At 38.6% G+C, this 19,925-nt stretch overlaps 1 protein-coding gene across 5 annotated transcripts in view; it reads left to right on the forward strand.

The window, feature by feature from the left end:
• LOC111341757 (uncharacterized) overlaps positions 1 to 19,925 on the forward strand; it is a 42,951-nt gene that overhangs the window by 4,234 nt on the left and 18,792 nt on the right. The window contains exons 3-6 of one of the 5 annotated variants that reach the window (XR_002695881.2): positions 5,900 to 6,211; positions 7,384 to 7,476; positions 8,328 to 8,501; positions 14,646 to 14,764. Coding sequence is in view for 4 of the 5 variants with exons in the window: in XM_088732693.1 (XP_088588819.1) it covers positions 5,900 to 6,211; positions 7,384 to 7,476; positions 8,328 to 8,501; positions 9,888 to 10,024 (716 nt within the window). In the remaining variant the exon portion in view is untranslated. Of the gene's footprint in view, positions 1 to 5,899; positions 6,212 to 7,383; positions 7,477 to 8,327; positions 8,502 to 8,844; positions 9,693 to 9,887; positions 14,216 to 14,645; positions 14,765 to 19,925 lie in introns of those variants that run through there. The other 4 variants (XM_088732694.1, XM_088732693.1, XM_088732695.1 and 1 more) reach the window with 4 other exon arrangements.

Consider the following 19,925-nt stretch of genomic DNA (forward strand, 5'->3'; position numbering starts at 1 on the left):
TCTTACGTCACTTTGTTTTGGCTAAGGAAAATCTCTTCTCTCTGGGAATTTATCATTCACCCTACAGTAGTTTTGGGGCAATTTTGGTTATACATAAATTTCATAAAGGGTATCTCAGGGGTGATGGCTCTTACAACTAGCAGTTAAAACTTAACAGCTAATGGTTACTCTTCCCCATGCGTCAAAAAGAAAAATTTCACGGTTACCTTTTTTTTATGCCCAGCATTTAAAATTTGTTAATTTTTATGCTCAATTAAAGTTAACCCCAATAACACCCTCTTCATAACATAGATGCACAGTGGGTGGTTCCCTGTCAATTCAAAAAATATAACTATACATTAGACTCGCTATGAAAAATCTGATTGGTTGAGAGCATTCAATCAATATACAATAGTGTGTGAAGTTGACATGATAACCCAATATCTGCAGTGGATATTGCATCTATCATTTATATGCCGAGTTCAAAGTCTGCATCTAGTCCATGTTGTGTTCTCAAACTTTTGCTTGTTCATAGTGGAGTATCTTGTTTGAATTTGTAGATGGTCTAAAAAATGTATAATACAACAATAATTGAATTCAGTTTTCGCATGATATCATAAATTTTCATACCCCATGTGTGAGTTATCTGCCTCAGACCCAAATACTCATGAAGATGTTTGTATCTCAAAGCTAGAAGCTTAATAAGTAAGATCTGTGAATTTCAAATGCTTGCCATCGATGCTGATATGATAAGTATAAATGAAACATGGTTGAGACCTGAAATATTGGACTGTGAACTCTCGCCTGGAAATGGTTTACCATACACCAATTCAATAGGACTTACAGACTTGGAGGAGGAGGGATGCTAGCAATCAGAAATACCATCCATAGCCTCCAAAGGAAAGACCTCGAAAGTAACGTTGAAATTTTGGCCTGTGAACTGCATCTCGAGTCAAGAGGGAAACTCTTGGCTGTGGTTTTATACAGACCCCCTAATTCAGATTTGGCTTATATCAAGGAGTTCAAAAACTCTATGCAACTCACCTCTAAAGCCAAGTTTGGAAAGATCCTCATTTGTGATGATTTCAATCTTCCCCACGTTGATTGGTCTACTGGAACAGCAACTTCTAGTGATGCAATCCACAGTCACTTTGCCAAGGCCATTAAAGATAAGTTCCTGTGGCAGTTCATCCATTTTCCTACCAGAATCAACAATACGCTTGACTTAGTACTTACATCCTGGACAAAGTGATAAACTTTCATGGTTTTGATATTTTTAATTCAGACCACAAACTGTTAAGCTTTGAACTGAATCTAAACATCCAAAAGAAATCTAAAGTAAAGTATTGTGTTTACAATTTCAAGAATGCAACTCGGTCAGGCTTAAAAGAATTACTTTTGCATACCCCTTCAGACATGGCCTTTGTTCCTATTGATGTCAACGAGTCCCTTTGCAAATGGTGCAACTTGTTTATCTCTGCTGTTGATGAACAGATACTGAAATATACAAAAAAAGGGGGCAATCATCCATGGTTTGACTTTGAACTTCTGGTGCTCCTCAAAAAAGAGAAACAACCAAAGGAAAAAAGCAATGAAATCTATTTAACTCCTACTGACCTTGAGAAATTTCATCTGCTCTGGTGAAAGACCAAACAAATGATCAAGAAAACAAAGAAAAGACCACTTGAATAAAATAAGAGACTCAATTCTTTAAAATCCAAAGTGTTTTTGGTCATTTATCAAATCATCTACAAAGATAAAACCGATTCCCTTCTTTCTCAGGGATGGAGTATCATTTGTAAACCAACAGTGTTGACAAGGTAAACCTCCTCAACTGTTGCTTCCATACTGTATTCAGTCCACCTGACTTACATCTGTCTACTAAACTTACAACTCTATCTCAAGCTAATCCTAGCCACCTATCTGATGTTCATTTGACAGTGGCTGAAGTTGTGGATGCATCATGCAACTTAGACCCCAACAAGGCCTATAGAACAGATGGCATACCTAGCCAACTACTCATAAATGTCGTTGATGAAATTGCCCCTATGCTGTGCAGAGCATTTAATCTGTAACTTTCATTTGGGGTCATGCCTGCTAACTGGAAAATTGTGAACACCACCTCTGTCTTCAAGAAGGACAATCCAACAATACAGTTAAATTAAAGACCTGTCTCTCTGCTTAACACAGAATCTAAGGTCCTAGAATGATGCATCTTTAATCAATGCTATCATCAAAATGACTTTGTTCAAAGAGACGAGGGATTCCCACGTTTGGAAAAAAAAAATTGTAAGCGATCCTGTGCACAGTGAATGAGTGAATTAAAATATTTAAGCTTACGTGTTGTAAAATTGTCAGTTTGGAGCTTATAAACACCAAAGCAACGTTTCTACACGGTCCTTCATAACCCTCGTCATTCGCTCGGCTTCAGCTATTTGAATTTCAAGTAGTCTTTAAGGTTTGAAAAGGGAAAGTTAGACTTTCTACTCATGTATTTCTCCTGGCGTCCACTGCGTTCTCCATGTGTACACTGCTTCGATCGTTCTACAATCCCGGCTGCAAAAGTAAAGGCAGATTCACTCGGTAAGGGACAGCAAGCTTGATAAATATTCATGATAAGCTATTTTTAAAGATGTTAAGTGTATTTCAATAGTTAAAGTTGCTCAGGAGAATGTATAAAGCAAAGAAAGAAGCGAGATAAGTTCACGTACCACAGACTACTCCAAAACCTTCCCACTCGCGTAGAAGGATTTCCCGCTACGGCTGGATGGGAACCGCTGACATGCGCAATGACTCGTTTCTGGACAATTTTACTTCCGGTAGCCGTAGCAGCGCCAGCCGTAGTGATTTGCTTAAACTCCCTAATGACTGTTAGACAACAATCAAAATAATATATTACCATATAGGGGTAGATTCCTACAGGTGCCAAAGGTTGAAATTTAAGGACTTTTCAATGACTGAAGCCAAGTTGTAGAAAATTGAAGGACCACTTTTGGAAAGGTTTGCATAAGCAATTTTAAAATTGTTTGATATTATTTATCAGCTTTTCCATGAAAGTACTGTAATTTTCAACTTGAAAATTGCTAAAGAAAAAGCATTGCAAAAATCAAGCCTTAGTCCTCAAACTCGAGTATTCTCAAGGCCTTGAATTTTTATTTTTAAGTTCAAGCATCTCCAAGGACTTTCAAGGCTTTTACAAACCCTGAGTAGGTAATGTATTTGTCTTTAACTGCAAGGCGAAGGGAATTTTTTATCTATTATTGGAACAGACTCGTAGTTTGTTGCCGAATGTTCACCCAAGGGGAGTTGTCAGAAATCAGTAGATTGAAGCAATATTACTATTCAATAGTTCATATTGTTTTTAATAGAAAAATCTCTGTAACCACTGCAACTATATCTGAACTCAGTTAAAATTTACAATAGTTTGATACGTGTGTCTGACTCTTATAAGGACACATGGTTCCATTACATGAAAACATCGATAACTGCCGACTTATACCCTCGCAGAACAATTCAACAATAGTTTTTCTCATGTTGTGTAAATTTATTTAATCTTACCCTCTTTGTAAAATTAAGCTTACAAACATTCTTTGTAACTCTCCTAACCTTCACTTAACGACGTAGCCAAGAGGACTTCGGTATCCTAGGACGAATACGCCCATGAACAAATTCTTTCAGTTTTCTGCCCTTTCTTCTGAGATGTTTCAGAGTAGCTTCTGGTATTCTACTGGGTTCTCGATCACGTTTAAATACATGATTGTGTTTACATGTCAACATAATATAAGATACATATGATGCACAATCCTCGCAGTAGATAGCGCTATTTAAGCAATAGCGAAAATCAGACCTGAAAAAAATCAGGCCTGTACAGGATTCGAACCACTGACCTCTGCAATACTAGTGCAGCACTCTACTCACTTTGGTTTGGGGTCATGCCTGCTAACTGGAAAATTGTGAACACCACCTCTGTCTTCAAGAAGGGCAATCCAACAATACAGTTAAATTAAAGACCTGTCTCTCTGCTTAACACAGAATCTAAGGTCCTAGAATGATGCATCTTTAATCAATGCTATCATCACCTTGAACTCTCCCCATACAAACCCCAACACAGTTTCCCTAAAGGAAGGTCTACAATAACACAGCTCTTGGAGGTTCATCACAACATTAGACATTGTCACTAGTGTTAAAGAGGTTGATGCAATCTATCTTGACTTATTCAAAGCCTTTGACAAGGTAACTCACAACTTGCTTCTATCAAAGCTTGAATATCAGGACATCAAGGACAAACTGCTTTGCATGGTTGCAAGTTATCTTACTGGCAGGCAACAAAGGGTTGTCCTTGAAGGGTCTCTCTCCTATTGGTTGCCAGTGACGTCAGGCGTGCCACAAGGGTCTATCCTTGGCCCTCTCTTGTTCCTTTCTTACTATGATATGTCCAATTACATCTACTCCAGATCTACTGTGGCTCTCTTTGTTGACAACTCCAAGTTATATCAAGCCATGGATGTGCCAGATGTCCATAGCCTCCTCCAAGATGATCTAGACTCCCTCAACAACTGGAGGTGGGACTGGGCTATAGAGTTCAACCCAACTAAATGTAAGGTTCTTCACATCTCCAAGAGGAAGTCACCCACTGGAGCTGACGATGGGAACTACAGTATTGGCAATCAACAAATTGAGTGGGTTTCCTCCATCACGGACCTTGGTATTACTGTGCCCAGGGACCTTTCATGGGCAAGGTATACTGAAGACATTGTTATGGAGGCTGAAAAACCCCTCAGCCTTGTCGAAAGAATACGCTGGGACCTGTCTCAGCCCACCATCAGAAGACTTCTGTACTGTGCCCTTGTGAGACCTAAACTGAAGTATTGTAGCAGTAACCTGTGGTCACCTTACACAGATAAACATTGAAAACTGTTAGAAGATGCCCAGTGTAGGGAAACCAAGTTCTTTTTTAGCTATCCTTAAGACATGCCTGTGCTGAGGGACTAATTAAACTGAACTTGCTACCCTTGGAACACAGCAGTGAGATTTCAGACTTGCTGTTATTTTCAAATCAACAAATGGTCTGATAATTACAGATATATTCATGACTATCTGTGCACCTCTGATCCTCATTATTAAACTCGTAACTATGATCCAAACAACTATACATGTTTCAAATACAAACAGGACTACTTTAGAAAATCTTTTTTTAATTGGACTACAGGACTGTAGAATACTCTTCCATCCAATACGAAATATACTATCTCTCTTAACATTTAAATCTAAATTAAATAACCGATATTTTTCTGAACTTGTCTCATACAGTCCTCCAAGTTAGTATTTTTATAACTTGAATTGACATGCTTTTTTGTAAACCTATTCTAGCCTATTTTGTGTCTTATCATTATATTATAGGGTTAGATCTCAATTGGGACGAAAGCTCTGTTCTTCTCTCCTGCCACTCCGTTTTCGGCCTCTTTTTCCTTTTTCTGGTAACTGTGTAAGGTAGATTAGTTGTTTGTATTTGTTGAACTGTGAGAAATAAATTAGGTAAATTAAATAAAAATAAATAGAAAGGTTCAAATACATCACATGACCAAATATCCCCCAACTAAAACTGGGTGATATCTGAGATTATCACCCAAGTGATTCCCCCAATTTTCAAATCTTATATCCACTACAATAAGCCTTTGTTTAATTTTTTATTTGAGATGAGGGAGGGTTTTGTGGTTGTTACGGTAGAATGGAAATATTTTTTTGTTCATAAAGTTGTACCAGAGAACATCCAAAAGAAAACATCCCATACTGCATCGCAAAATAGCTGAAGAATAATACACACAATAGCCTCTCCTCAGACATCTGTTCCTCGAAGCTCACAGTTTTCACAGTTAAAGCGTTCGGGAATTGCTGACTGCGATTATTTTTCTGTCAACAGTACATCCATTTGGGAGTGTTTCCATTTCGTGGTCCATTGGAAAGCAAGTGTACGAACGCATTGTGTTGGCAATTGCCAATGCGTCTAACCCTTTGGCAAAATTGAGAAATGGCAAGTTGAATTGTTACAAACAGAGCACCTTCACAGAAGAGGAATGTAAGAGTCATTTCTCATTATTTAGGAATGCATCTGTTGATGTCATTTTTAGAATGAGAAATGTCTCGGACCTGTATTTTGGAACTTACCTATTATCTATGTATGGCGGAATAGACCCTGAAATAAAGACTTTATGGATTAAAGTCTATAACAAAGGTAAGTCGAGTAGTTGTATATTGTACTTTGAATACACAATATGTGCAGTATCTGGAGGGTGTAATGGATGTTAAACATATATTTCGTTTTGCAGAATTATTGCTGGAAGGTACAAGTACAATTGTACGGACTCCAACAGTTTTTTAAAATTAAAATAGTGAGCAGCACTTTTGTGAAGTCATTGTAAAACTTCTTTCTTTTCAAATGCATTTCATCTAACTGCTGTAGACTTCTTCGTGGAGTTTTACAAGTATAGCCAAACACCTGTATTTACGAGCCAAAGTTAGTGGCTATTACGGGGGCCAATGACCATAAAGGCTTGGCTGGACTTACAAACGGGAACAGGCAAAGTTTTGAAAAATTTTAAACATGGGAAGGTGAGAAAAATATTTTGAGGGCTAAGGTTTTAGCTAAAACCAAGGCTGACAGTTGGACGAAATGAGAACTTGATGAAGAAATTTTTCAAAGCTGCAGTTCCTGTCTGTTTCTCCTGGCAAGAGAATTCTTTTAGAGGAATTTTCAAAAGTTTGTGGCTTGATTCATTCTTCAACCCCCATGAAAAACATTAATCCCACATTTGATGTTATTCCCAACAGATGTTATTTTATAATTTATGCAAAATTGAATAACCTGCCAACAGAACACGATTAGCAACAACGTTATGCAGACATCCCTTTTATGCATGCAACAAAGAAAATAGGAGATATCTATAGGCAGGCAAGCACCTACCTTGAGGTCCACTGTTATTCTTACCCAAAGATAGCTGCCCAGTCATGATGAACTGGTTTCTTAAAAGGCTTCAGTTATTCTTAAAGTTGAAATTAAAGTTTATGGTTACAGGATGCTTCAGGGACAAAATTTGTGGAAAATGTTTTCTTTTTGCAGAGTCTGAAGTGTTTAAGTGTAATCTATCAAATAACACCTTTTTAATGGATACGAATGATTTTAAATTGTATTATAATTTGTGTTATATTAGGTTTACAAACTTTAGGAATGGGGTGTCCTTGATAGGGTAACCTGTGATATTTTCTTTTGTTGTATCAGTTTACATAAATTATTAAACAAAACCCATGATTTGATTTGAAATCAATGTATTTCATCGTGTGAATAACAGTATAATTGTCTTTCGTGTTTTAATTTTAGTTTTTTACATTATTTTACTATTCTTTCAGCAGGACTAACACCAACACCAATGTCAACACCAACGTCAATGCCTATGTCAATGCCAACGTCAATGCAAACACACAAAAATGATGCGACAGCTGGTATAACAACATTAATTCAAGTTTGTAGAGTGACCTATGTAGCATATTCACTAGGAAAAACTTCCAAATCAGCCTCTCCATAAACATAAGATTTACATGTAACCTATTAGGTTATATGCTTGTTGCCTACTTGCCTACTCATTAGACTTGCAGTGTATATTGTGCATGGCCAGCAACTCATTTAACATGTTGCAGGTTGTTGTGTCATGATGCTTTCCTATTCAATCAGCCGAAGCACAACAAAAACATGTGTGGAAATGTTATAATTTTATTTGTCTTCGCAACTTTCATGAGTTTTGTGCACTCAGTATTGCTTGAGATTTTGCTTGAGATTATGCAAAACATTCTATTGCAGTCCAGATAGGGAAGTGGGCAGTTAATGTTATGTATGTTGTACTTGGGTCTTCAAACTGCAGCCTGCAGTCATTAATTGTACTAGTTTCTGCTAAGAAATTCTGTTAATGAAAATGGGTGGGACCTAAATGAAATTACCATGCAAACAAGAGTGTGGGGCATTGAGCTGGACAGTCATTTAGTAACATCACACAGCTATGCATGAGGCAACTGTATTCTAAAATTATGATTTACTTCATATATTTACTTCACACTTGTCAAATTTTGGGTGGTTAGACTTGAGGGATGATCAATTGATTTGCAAATGAAGAATTTGTTAGATGCAAATTTGTTTTTGTTGAATGATAATGGCGACAATTTTGATCATTGCATTTCCTAGATGGAAGTAACAATTTGTTTTTCTTATTTCTTTCTTACAGCTAGCATTCAACCAATCTCTCCTACAACTAATCCCACAGAAGTTTTGCTAACTTGTCATTGTTTTATTATACTTTTAGGAACAAGTCACTTGGCTGTCATAATTGTTGTACCCATCCTAACAGTAATTGTGGTTGGCATCTTAGCACTTATTGCAGTTTGGCGTTGGAAAAAGCGTTCCAAAAGAATTGCACGTATTGAGGCAGGTGGCGATGAGTCCAAAGAAGAGAAGAATCTCGAGATGTCTGAACTGGGTTTGTACTAATTAAAAGTGAATTTTAATTAATTAATTAATTAATTGTCAAGAAACCAAGACCTAAGTGGTCGGAAGGGGCCAATGAGTCAAAGTCAAAGTAAAAACAAGCAAACTACTTTACGTGCAATCAAATGCATTTGACCCAATTGTGATTGGTTTTTGGAATCAGTTCAGATTGATTAAGAGGATGGCAGGAGTTTTGTGGACCAAACACCAAGCAAAACCCAAGCAACTTTTGTCGCTCAGTTGAAAATTGCTCTTAATCAAAGATTAGGTTGCAAACACAGAGATAAACTTAAAACTGATATTTCTCTGTTCCCTTTCTTTCTCTTTGTTTTTAGATAGCCAAGATAACCTAGTGACTTCACAGGTAGTTACGAAGATGGTTTAAAATGCCTCAACATGCTGTCTTTTGAAAAGAGCCACCATCTCTTTGATGTTACATTCTTGTACAAACCTCTTAATGGCTACCTTAACATAGATTTAACCCCATTTTTAGACTTTTTACTCTCAGGCTGATCCGTTCAGGTTTAGTTGATGACCATTGAACTTTACCAGGACTACTGAATTTAAATATAGTTATTATAACAGAATTGTTAAAATTGGAGATCAGATTAGCACCCAGCCTAGAAGCCTTCAAGGTTAATGTAAAAAAAAAATTCTCAAAGAATCGTAGTTGGGGTAGAGTAGGGAACTGAATGTTCATTTGAATGTATTTTACTGCTCTGCGTGTTTCTTGATATTAAGATTGTAACTAGACGCATAGCTTCGTGAACTCACGCTTTTAATATCACACATCTACAGTTATCTTTAGGGGACTTCCATATTGCCATTGTGACTGTTGTCACGCAATTTTGTCATTGCCGGTCATGAATAAGTCTATTTAAGTTTATTTTTGTCTCCTGAAGTGTAATTAACAATTATTCCACGAGCGCGCGTTGGATATGAGATGATAGATAGCCAACGAGGCGCGTAGCACCGAGTTGGCTATAGTCATCTCATATCCAACAAGCACGAGTGGAATAATTGTTTTATTAAAAGAAAAAAACGCCCCCAAGATATTAGACAAATCTTCTCGACTTTATTTTGTAAGAAGAAACCGGATGTTACAATGTACAGATATTAGATTATGGTATTTTGGCTCATATACCATAATGGCTAAGCCAATAAAAAGTTTTGAATTGCATTATCCAATGATTCAACTTTTAATAATTAACAATTATTCCACGAGCGCGCGTTGGATATGAAATGATAGATAGCCAACTCGGCGCTACGTAGACATAGAACCTTCGGCTCTCGTTTTGGATGTAGCCAAGAGCTGCCTTAGAGTCGGTGTAGAACCTAATGTCATCTATTTGGATGTCTATTTCTTTCAATATTCTAGAGACGGCTTGTGTGGCTAGTACGGCTCCACAGAGCTCCAGATGTGGGATACTTGTAGTCTGTAGGGGAGCAACCTTTGATTGGCCAAACACAAGGGGCGTGGCTACCTCTCCACTATCGTTGACTAAGCGAAAGTAAACGTAGCCTCGCATAGTTTAAAGGAATGGCTGCCTTCCCTGCTTGATGTACGCGAAAGAAATTCGATGGCTATTACGCTCAATATACATACAAAGTCACACACCGTTCGCAGTAGACCCACATTGAAACTTGTGGAGCGTTTTGGGAACGGGTCGGTCCGCGAACTTTACGAGAGATCAATTTACGAGCGATCAATTTACGAGCGATCCTTAACGAGTGAACCTTCTATCGAGAATTAGTATAATTTCAGAGCTGAGCAAAGAGTTTCCAGGAATCTGATTGGTCGAGCGGTTCCTTATATTTAAAAATTATTCCACGAGCGCGCGTTGGATATGAAATGATAGATACATATCCAACAAGCGCGAGTGGAATAATTGTTTTATTAAAAAAAACGCCCCCAGGATATTAGACAAATCTCGGCTTTATTTTGTAAGGGCTGATAGTTTCGAAAGAAACTGTTTGGGGCTACGTCGGTGGGAGTAACGAAATAATTTGGATATATCAACAAAGTTGAAATGGTAAATTGGCCACCGTAATGATTACAAAAGCTGACGTTTCGAGCGTTAGCCTTTGGTCGGAGCGACGAAGGGCTTATTCTTATTTTGTAAGAATAAACCGGATGTTACAATGTACAGATTAGATTATGATATATTGGCTGATATACCATAATGGCTAAGCCGGTAAAAAGTCTTGAATTGCATTATCCAATGATCCAGATGTTAATAATAGGGAGTTTAAGCAAATCACTACGACTGGCGCTGCTAAGGCTACCATGGTTGACGAGGCTTGGGGAGAGTACGTCGCCGTAGCCCGCCAAAATTCAACCTTAAGCAGCGCGAACTACAAACCTAGTACGGCTGAGAAGTTCAAAAACCAATAAGCGTCTTCGCGGTAGTTTTTGCACGTCTAAAACTCAAAATGACTTCGTTCAAAGAGACGAGGGATTCCCACGTTTGGAAAAAAAAAATTGTAAGCGATCCTGTGCACAGTGAATGAGTGAATTAAAATATTTAAGCTTTCGTGTTGTAAAATTGTCAGTTTGGAGCTTATAAACACCAAAGCAACGTTTCTACACGGTCCTTCATAACCCTCGTCATTCGCTCGGCTTCAGCTATTTGAATTTCAAGTAGTCTTTAAGGTTTGAAAAGGGAAAGTTAGACTTTCTACTTATGTATTTCTCCTGGCGTTCACTGCGTTCTCCATGTGTACCCTGCTTCGATCCTTCTACAATCCCGGCTGCAAAAATAAAGGCAGATTCACTCGGTAAGGGACAGCAAGCTTGATAAATATTCATGATAAGCTATTTTTAAAGATGTTAAGTGTATTTCAATAGTTAAAGTTGCTCAGGAGAATGAAAAAGCGAAGAAAGAAGCGAGATAAGTTCACGTACCACAGACTACGCCGAAACCTTCCCACTCGCGTAGAAGGATTTCCCGCTACGGCTGGATGGGAACCGCTGACATGCGCAATGACTCGTTTCTGGACAATTTTACCTCCGGTAGCCGTAGCAGCGCCAGCCGTAGTGATTTGCTTAAACTCCCTAATGACTGTTAGACAACAATCAAAATAATATATTACCATATAGGAGTAGATTCCTACAGGTGCCAAAGGTTGAAATTTAAGGACTTTTCAATGACTGAAGCCAAGTTGTAGAAAATTGAAGGACCACTTTTGGAAAGGTTTGCATAAGCAATTTTAAAATTGTTTGATATTATTTCTCAGCTTTTCCATGAAAGTACTGTAATTTTCAACTTGAAAATTGCTAAAGAAAAAGCATTGCAAAAATCAAGCCTTAGTCCTCAAACTCGAGTATTCTCAAGGCCTTGAATTTTTATTTTTAAGTTCAAGCATCTCCAAGGACTTTCAAGGCTTTTACGAACCCTGAGTAGGTAATGTATTTGCTTTTAACTGCAAGGAGAAGGGAATTTTTTATCTATTATTGGAACAGACTCGTAGTTTGTTGCCGAATGTTCACCCAAGGGGAGTTGTCAGAAATCAGTAGATTGAAGCAATATTACTATTCAATAGTTCATATTGTTTTTAATAGAAAAATCTCTGTAACCACTGCAACTATATCTGAACTCAGTTAAAATTTACAATAGTTTGATACGTGTGTCTGACTCTTATAAAGACACATGGTTCCATTACATAAAAACATTGATAAATACCGACTTATACCCTCAGAACAATTCAGCAATAGTTCTTCTCATGTTGTGTAACGTTATTTAATCTTACCCTCTTCGTAAAATTAAGCTCACAAACATTCTTTGTAACTCTCCTAACCTTCACTAAACGACGTAACCAAGAGGACTTCGGTATCCTAGGACGAATACGCCCATGAACAAATTCTTTCAGTTTTCTGCCCTTTCTTCTGAGAAGTTTTAAGAGTAGCTTCTGGTATTCTACTGGGTTCTCGATCACGTTTAAATACACAATTGTGTTTACATGTAAACATAATGTAAGATAGCTCGTTTCGCTTGATATTTAACAATTATTCGCCGAATGCGAGGTGAATATCGTCGAATAATCCCCGAGACGAAGTCGAGGAGATTATTTAGATCTTATTAACCGAGCGGGAGGTCTGTATGGGAGAATCTTGACCGAGGTCGCCAGTACAGACCGAACAGAATGACGTCTATACCAGCGACCGAGGTCAAGATTCTCTCTCACAGACCGACCTAGCTCGGTTAATAAGATGTTTATTATATGGCTGTGTCTTATATGCCAATTTCTTATATTCTTTGTACCTTTTTTTTCAAGACCGGTCCAGATTGGATAATCTAGACCACTTTCAATATTGATTTCAGCCAATCAAATTCGTGAATTCGGTAGTTCCCAGTCCTTGTGAGACACAGCCATATAGCAATCGACAATTTTCACCGAACCTGTGGCGAATAATTGTTTTACTATAATTTCAAAGCTGAACAACAGAGAAATTTCTAAAATCATAACATTTTAGTGACATTTATTAACATTTTATTTTAACATTTTATATAAACCGCGTGGAGCGGTTTATAAAGCGTTTTAGTATAATTTGAGAGCTGAGCAAAGAGTTTCCAGCAATCTGATTGGTCGAGCGGTTCCTTAGATGACGCTATATAAACCGCTCCACGCGGTTTATATAAAATGTTTAAATAAAATGTTGATAAATGTTACTAAAATGTTATGATTTTAGAAATTTCTCTGTTGTTGAGCTCTGAAATTATACTAAAACAATTATTCGCCTCAGGTTCGGTGAATATTGTCGACTAATCCCCGAGACGAAGTCGACTAATCCCCGAGACGAAGTCGAGGGGATTATTCGACGATATTCACCTCGCCTTCGGTGAATAATTGTTAAAAATAAGGAACCGCTCAACCAATCAGATTGCTGGAAACTCTTTGCTCAGCTCTGAAATTATACTAATTCTCGATAGAAGTTTCACTCGTAAATGATCGCTCGTAAATTGATCTCTCGTAGAGTTCGCGGACCGACCCGTTCCCAAAACGCTCCACAAGTTTTAATGTGGGTCTACTGCGAACGGTGTGTGACTTGGTATGTATATTGAGCGTAATAGCCATCGAATTTCTTTCGCGTGCATCAAGCAAGGAAGGCAGCCATTGCTTTAAACTATGCGCGCTAGGGTTCATTCTACGAATGCGCGTACACTTCACGCATGCGCTATGGTGGAACTGCGTTTTGTGACGGAACGCAAAAAGAAAAAAACAAAACAACCAACAAACCAAGCCGAATTTATACCTCGGGCGTTTCCTTCGGAAAGCCTGAGTAATTACATTAGGTGATCCATTGTGTTTGGAGGGTTGTTACTCGTTTACAGATTATCCTCACTGCTTCCCCTTGGGAACTGACTGTTCATTTTAATGTATTGTATTGATATGCGTGTTTTTAATATTTAGATTGTAAGTACATTAGGTGATCTGCATTTTAATGTATTTTATTGATATGCGTGTTTTTCATATTAAGATTGTAATTACATTAGGTGATCTGCATTTTCAGGAGTTTTATTGATACGCGTGTTTTTAATATTTAGATTGTAATTACATTAGGTGATCTATCGAGTATGGCAGAGTTTTATTACTCTTTTACAGATTATCTTCATGGCTTCCCCATATTATTATTTTGTAATCATTTTATTTTGTAATTTGTTTTTTGTTTACACTATGCCATTAAATTCTATTAAATAAAAAGCCTCCTTTGTTCAAACTGATCTAAAGCTGCGATAAAAGATTTCTCCTCTATGTCTCTTGCACATTGGTGGAGCACTAGGCTCGAGTACAGACTTAAACTCGGCCATCAGCCTACCGGATTTCCAGTGATACCACGGCAAAATGAAACCTAATTATCCGTGACATCAGAAGCCGTCAAAAATGCAAGAGAGCCTAGAACCAGGAAAAAATATCACCCCAAAGGAAGGGACAAAGGAGGAATAGTAATCTCGTTCAGTGAAGAAAAAGAAGACACTGAGTGTTTAAAAAAGTTTTATTGAGATCACGGCAAAATTCGAAGTTCAAACATCGTTATTTAATCTAGAGTAAATTGGCACTGTAAACTGTTACAGATCGTCCGGGTCTTGCGTGCCTACAAATTTCGCAATCTCAGGCTTCCCCTATCTCATTTCAGCTTACTTTACTATTGGGTGTCATCAACTGGTGATTCATGGAAGCTGTCTTCGTAAAAATTTTGGAAGAGCTCTTAAGTCTCCCGAGGAATAAATAGCAGTAATATATAGCAATAGAATGGTAAGTTATCCTGTAATTGTTACAAATGTAACGATGTTTCTGTACATTTCAGTTTGTAAATGTCAAATCTTTCATTTGACGAGCTTATTTGTTTGATTTCTGGTCAAACTGTTCTAGTCATTCTGCACAAGTTAAGTTGATTCAAAAACTACTGTAGCTTTTCTATATTTTTAAAACAACAATGAAAAAACTCGCATGAATTGAGAACGGCCAGAATACTGAGAACAACGAACAATTATTTTTAAACAACCATGGAAAAATCGCTAAATTTCCTGTAACATGAAATATTTTTTCACTTATTGTACGTAGTCTAACTCAGCTGGGCACGGTCAAACTCCCTATTTTCAATTTTCAAGGGTTCAATTCTTAGCTGTTCTCGTTAGGAGGTTTTGCTCGAAGTATAATAAAATCACTATTTCTCTAATTGATTTCAAGCTTGTTCCTCGAGTCCTTCGAATTCTGATTTTTTTATACGTGTGGGATTCCAGCAGAGAAAAAATTATGTGTAGCCTGAGACAACACAGGCAGTGGAAAAATGAGTGCGATTTTGTAGTCGGGTGAGAAGGCCACACTTGACTCTGATGATGACTTCCGCTTCGGACAACTGTCTTTCTCAGGACTATCCTCACTCGGACGACCAGACAACACGATCACTCGTTAACCCCAGCAGTTCCAGCTACTTAAAGAATTAAATCATGTTTTCCTTAACTTTGAAGTTTATAAACAAGAGATAAATATTAATTTGCGACTGCCTGAACCAACGCATGCAATGGAAAAACGAAAGTGGCTCTAGGATACTACATCTCTAGCATAGAAATAGAGGGGTGGCTCAAGAGAAATTCATACCCAGCGTAACATACATTTCAAGAAACTCCTCTTTATTTCCGATCCGAAAGAAGGTTACAACAGCAACTAAAAAAAGGAACAACGAAACTGCGAGGTTAAGAGTTAGATGATGCAATAGGAGAGCACGTGTAATTCCCTAGAGAGTGTCACATATCTTATCCCACGAATCACATTACATGATTATTATTTCTCCAACACTCCCACTTGATAGGCATGTCATGTGTGTCCTCTGAGATAGATAGCAAAAAATTAACAATCAACATCCTAACAAGCATAAACGTTCAACAAGTTTTTCTGAGTTTTTTAAAAGCGATCTCTATCAAGTCCCTTTGTCATGACGTCTGCCAACATATCATTTGAAGGATAATAAACAACTTTAACTTCATTTGAGGCTATTCGCTCACGAATAAAGTGAAATGCGACATCAATGTGCTTTGTTCTGTTATGAAATCTTGGGCTCCGTGATAGCTCTATGGCACCTTGACTGTCTTCTTTTAACACTGTGGGTGAATCAGCTTTACAACCTAGACCAGCCAATAGCTTCCTGTGTTGCTTGACTTAGGGTAACATATTCTGCTTCTGCAGTGGATTTGGCGACCGTAGCCTGTTTCTTGCTGCACCAACTGACTGTGGAATCAGCAACTTTGAAAACGTACCCGGAAGTAGAACGTCAATTATCTCCATCCCTTGCCCAATCAGCATCAGAGAATCCACACAAACCAAAGTCATCATTATTCACTGAAAATTTTAGACCATAACTTAGTGTTCCTTTAAGATATCTGAGCACTCGTTTGACTCCCATCCAATGCTCCTTATATTTGGATCAGACATAAATTGTAATAAAGTCACAACAGCCGCAGCAATGTCTTGTCTCGTAGCAGTTGATACATAGGTGAGGCACCCTATGGCTTGTTGATAGACGCTCTTGTCACACCGTTCTCCTTCATCGGTTCTCTTGAGGAACTTCTTTCCTGATTCCAGCGGAGTTGACATAGGCTTGCACTCTTCCGTTCCAAATCGCTTGAGCAAATCCTTAAGGTACTGCTCTTGACTGATGGTCAGTGTTCTAGCAGCTCGGTCTCTCTTGATTGACATTCCGAGGATGAAGTGAATTTCTTCCAGATCAACCATTTAAAATTCTCTTCATAAGGATTCTTCCTCTGCTTTGAGCATTTTAACATCGGTGGATGCAGGAATTATGTCATCGACATAGACTGCTAAGATGACAAAACTGATAAATCCGTCATCTCTCTGGACCGTTTTCCCATAAATGCATTCATCTGCGGAGCTTCTCCGATAGCCATTCGTTACCAAGAAATTGTTGAGTGTTTGATTCCAACGTCTAGCTGACTGCTTGAGGCCATACAGGTTCTTCTTTGCTTGCACACATAGTCAGGAGGATATGGATCAACAAACCCTTCAGGCTGAGACATGTAAATGTCATGGTGAACTGTTCCAGTCAGGAAAGCTGTCTTGACATCCATTTGATGAACTTAAAAGCAATAATAACAACAATAAACAATATTTACAGAGGATATCACCGGTAGCACTAAGTTAATTAGAGTGGTCCTCTATCTGCACCCACCCATCCCACCCATGGGAGGACTTCCATCACACAGTATACCCGTGCGTAGGAAATTAACGTCTCCTACCCCTAACCCTGCAGGAGACAGGACCTCCATTTATTCGTCCCTATCCAAGAAGACTAGAATATCTAACCATTTCTTGACGTTATAGAAAGGTAGCATATTCTCCTCACTTTTCTTAAGACCTTGAGTGTTGATCCGGCCGGGGCTCGAACCCTCGACCTCCCGCACAACAGTTCAGCGCTCATATGTCATAAGTCATATGCATTCGCCAAAGCTAGCAATGTTCTGATACTTGAGTATCTGGCGACAGGAGAGAAAACTTCTTCATAATCGACTCCTTGTGTCTCTCAGTGAATTTCCCTGTCCAACGAGTCTTGCCTTGTATCGGTTGATGTTACCATCAGCTTCTCGTTTTACCTTTAGAACTCATTTTGATCAAACTATGCTAGCATCCTTTGGTGGTGATACTAATTCCCATGTCTCATTACTGATCAATGAGCTGTATTCAGCTTCTAAGGCTTCTTTCCACTCCTTGGAGTTGTTGCTCCCCAAGGCTTCTTTCAAAGACTGTGGTTCTTCATTCTCGGCAGTTAAAGATTCTGACATGGAATATTCTTCTGGATGAAATCTGTCTGGTGCTTTTCTCTGTCTGGTTGGACCAAGGCTTCTCACTTGTTGCACAAAAGTATCTTCGTGGGTTGTTCACACCGAAGGTAAATTCTCTGGGGACTCTGTGGTAGTGATTGGAATGGTAGGACTGAGTGGAGACTTATGGCTCATCTCCGACGTCATCGGGTTCTACATTGCTTTTGTAGAAGAATGTGCTGTTGGTAACTTCGTCAAATGTATGAAACTTGTTCTCATGAAAAACGATGTCTCTGCATCTTGCAAAACGTTTAGCATCCACTTCATACACTTTGTAGCCTTTACTCTCCGATGGATATCCGACAAATACTACTTTGTGGCTCTTAGGGTCGAGCTTCTTTCGTAAGGGATCTGGGGTGCATGTGGACGAATCAGACACTTCCGAAAAATTTCAAATTTGAGACATTTGGTTTCTTCCTAAACCAACGTTCAAATGGCGTTTTGTCCTTTAGTGCATTTGTAGGACTCCGGTTGTGTAGATATACAGCAGTGTTTATGGCTTCTGCCCAAAGCTTCAATGGCATCTTTGCATGAATGAGCATGGATCTTGCAGATTCAATTTGTGTGCGATTGAACCTCTCTGAAACGCCGTTTTTCTCTCAGTGGAGTGTACGGGTTGGTGATCATGAACTGATGTGCAATCGCCTTGTCAGCCCAAAACCTGTTAAAGCGCTGGGATGTATACTCTCTACCATTGTCGGTTCTAACGGCTCGAACTCGCAAATCAGTGTTATTTTCCATCATTGCCACATATTCCACAAACTTTGATAACACTTCAGACTTGCTCTTGATGAAATACGCTATGACATATCTGGTGTATTCATCAGTAAATGTAACGACATATTTGCTTCCACCAACAGAATCAACATTCATTGGGCCACAGAGGTCACTGTGTACGAGTTGGAGGGGCTGATGTGTTTCCTTTTCACTTTCCTTGGGGAAAGGAATTCTGTGCATTTTCCCTTGTGCACATGCTTCACATTCTCTGTCCACTTCACCACTTGAACAGCTCATGCCTTCAACAAGTTTTCCTTTTATCAAGCGATCAGTATAGCAGTAATTCAAATGACCAAACCGACAATGCCATTAGTGCAGCGATAGTGATGGCGTACTGGCGATTTGAGCCTCTCCATCTGTGTTTACCATGTAGAGTTTACTGTCCACCAAGTGTCCAATGGTGACTCTTCTTTGATTCTTGGATATGATACACTTTCCTTCATCGAATAAAACTTCTGCTCCCATTAATTTGCGTCATAGTAGGAACAGACAACAAGTTCTTTAATAAATTGGGCACATACAGTACTTCATTTAAAGTTAATCTAACTGCATTTGATTCATGACAGCATGAAACGTTCGTGGCTTTTCCTTCTCTAAGGGCTTCAATTGCTTTGTTGTCGCCAAGGTAGATCTTTGAGGGCTGTTCATACTCCGCGTAGAAATTAAATCAGGGATTAAATCTTTCTCAAAGATCATATGCTTTGTAGCACCACTGTCAATGTACCAACGAATATCTCTATTCTGACGAGTCGTGCTGGAATTCAAGGCTATACTGTCATCTTGCTGCTTGCAATCATGTTCTGCAATGCTCCAGTGACCTTATCTTCGACTGAGTGGGCAGTTCTTAACAAAATGACCGATTTGTTGACATTTATAGCATTTCTCTTGTCCCAAATCGGTCACATTGCTTGAAGCTTTCTGTATTTCTAAAATTTCGACCATCGCGTCGGAAGTTTCTCCTTCTGGGAGATGCAAAATTGCGTTTCTCAGAAAGCAATGCTTCATTTCGACGAGTGCTATTTTTGTCTACTTTTTCTTCTCGTTTCTTAGTTATATTCTTCGATTAATAAATCTTTGACGTTGTCCAAATTCAATTCATCCATTTTGGTAGCGTTTAGGCCGCTGATAAAGTTATCATACGACTCTGGAAGGCTTCCAAGAATTACGGCTGCAAACCTTTGCAGAGTGATTTCTTCCTTTGATTCCCGCAACTGCTCAGCCAACGAAGTCATGTATGTCAGGTGCTCCATGAGATCAGTTCCTTCTTTCATTGTAGTGTCATAGAATTAACCTGCGATTCAGTC

Source organism: Stylophora pistillata, chromosome 9 (genome assembly GCF_964205215.1).
Source record: "Stylophora pistillata chromosome 9, jaStyPist1.2, whole genome shotgun sequence".
Taxonomy (NCBI): domain Eukaryota; kingdom Metazoa; phylum Cnidaria; class Anthozoa; order Scleractinia; family Pocilloporidae; genus Stylophora; species Stylophora pistillata.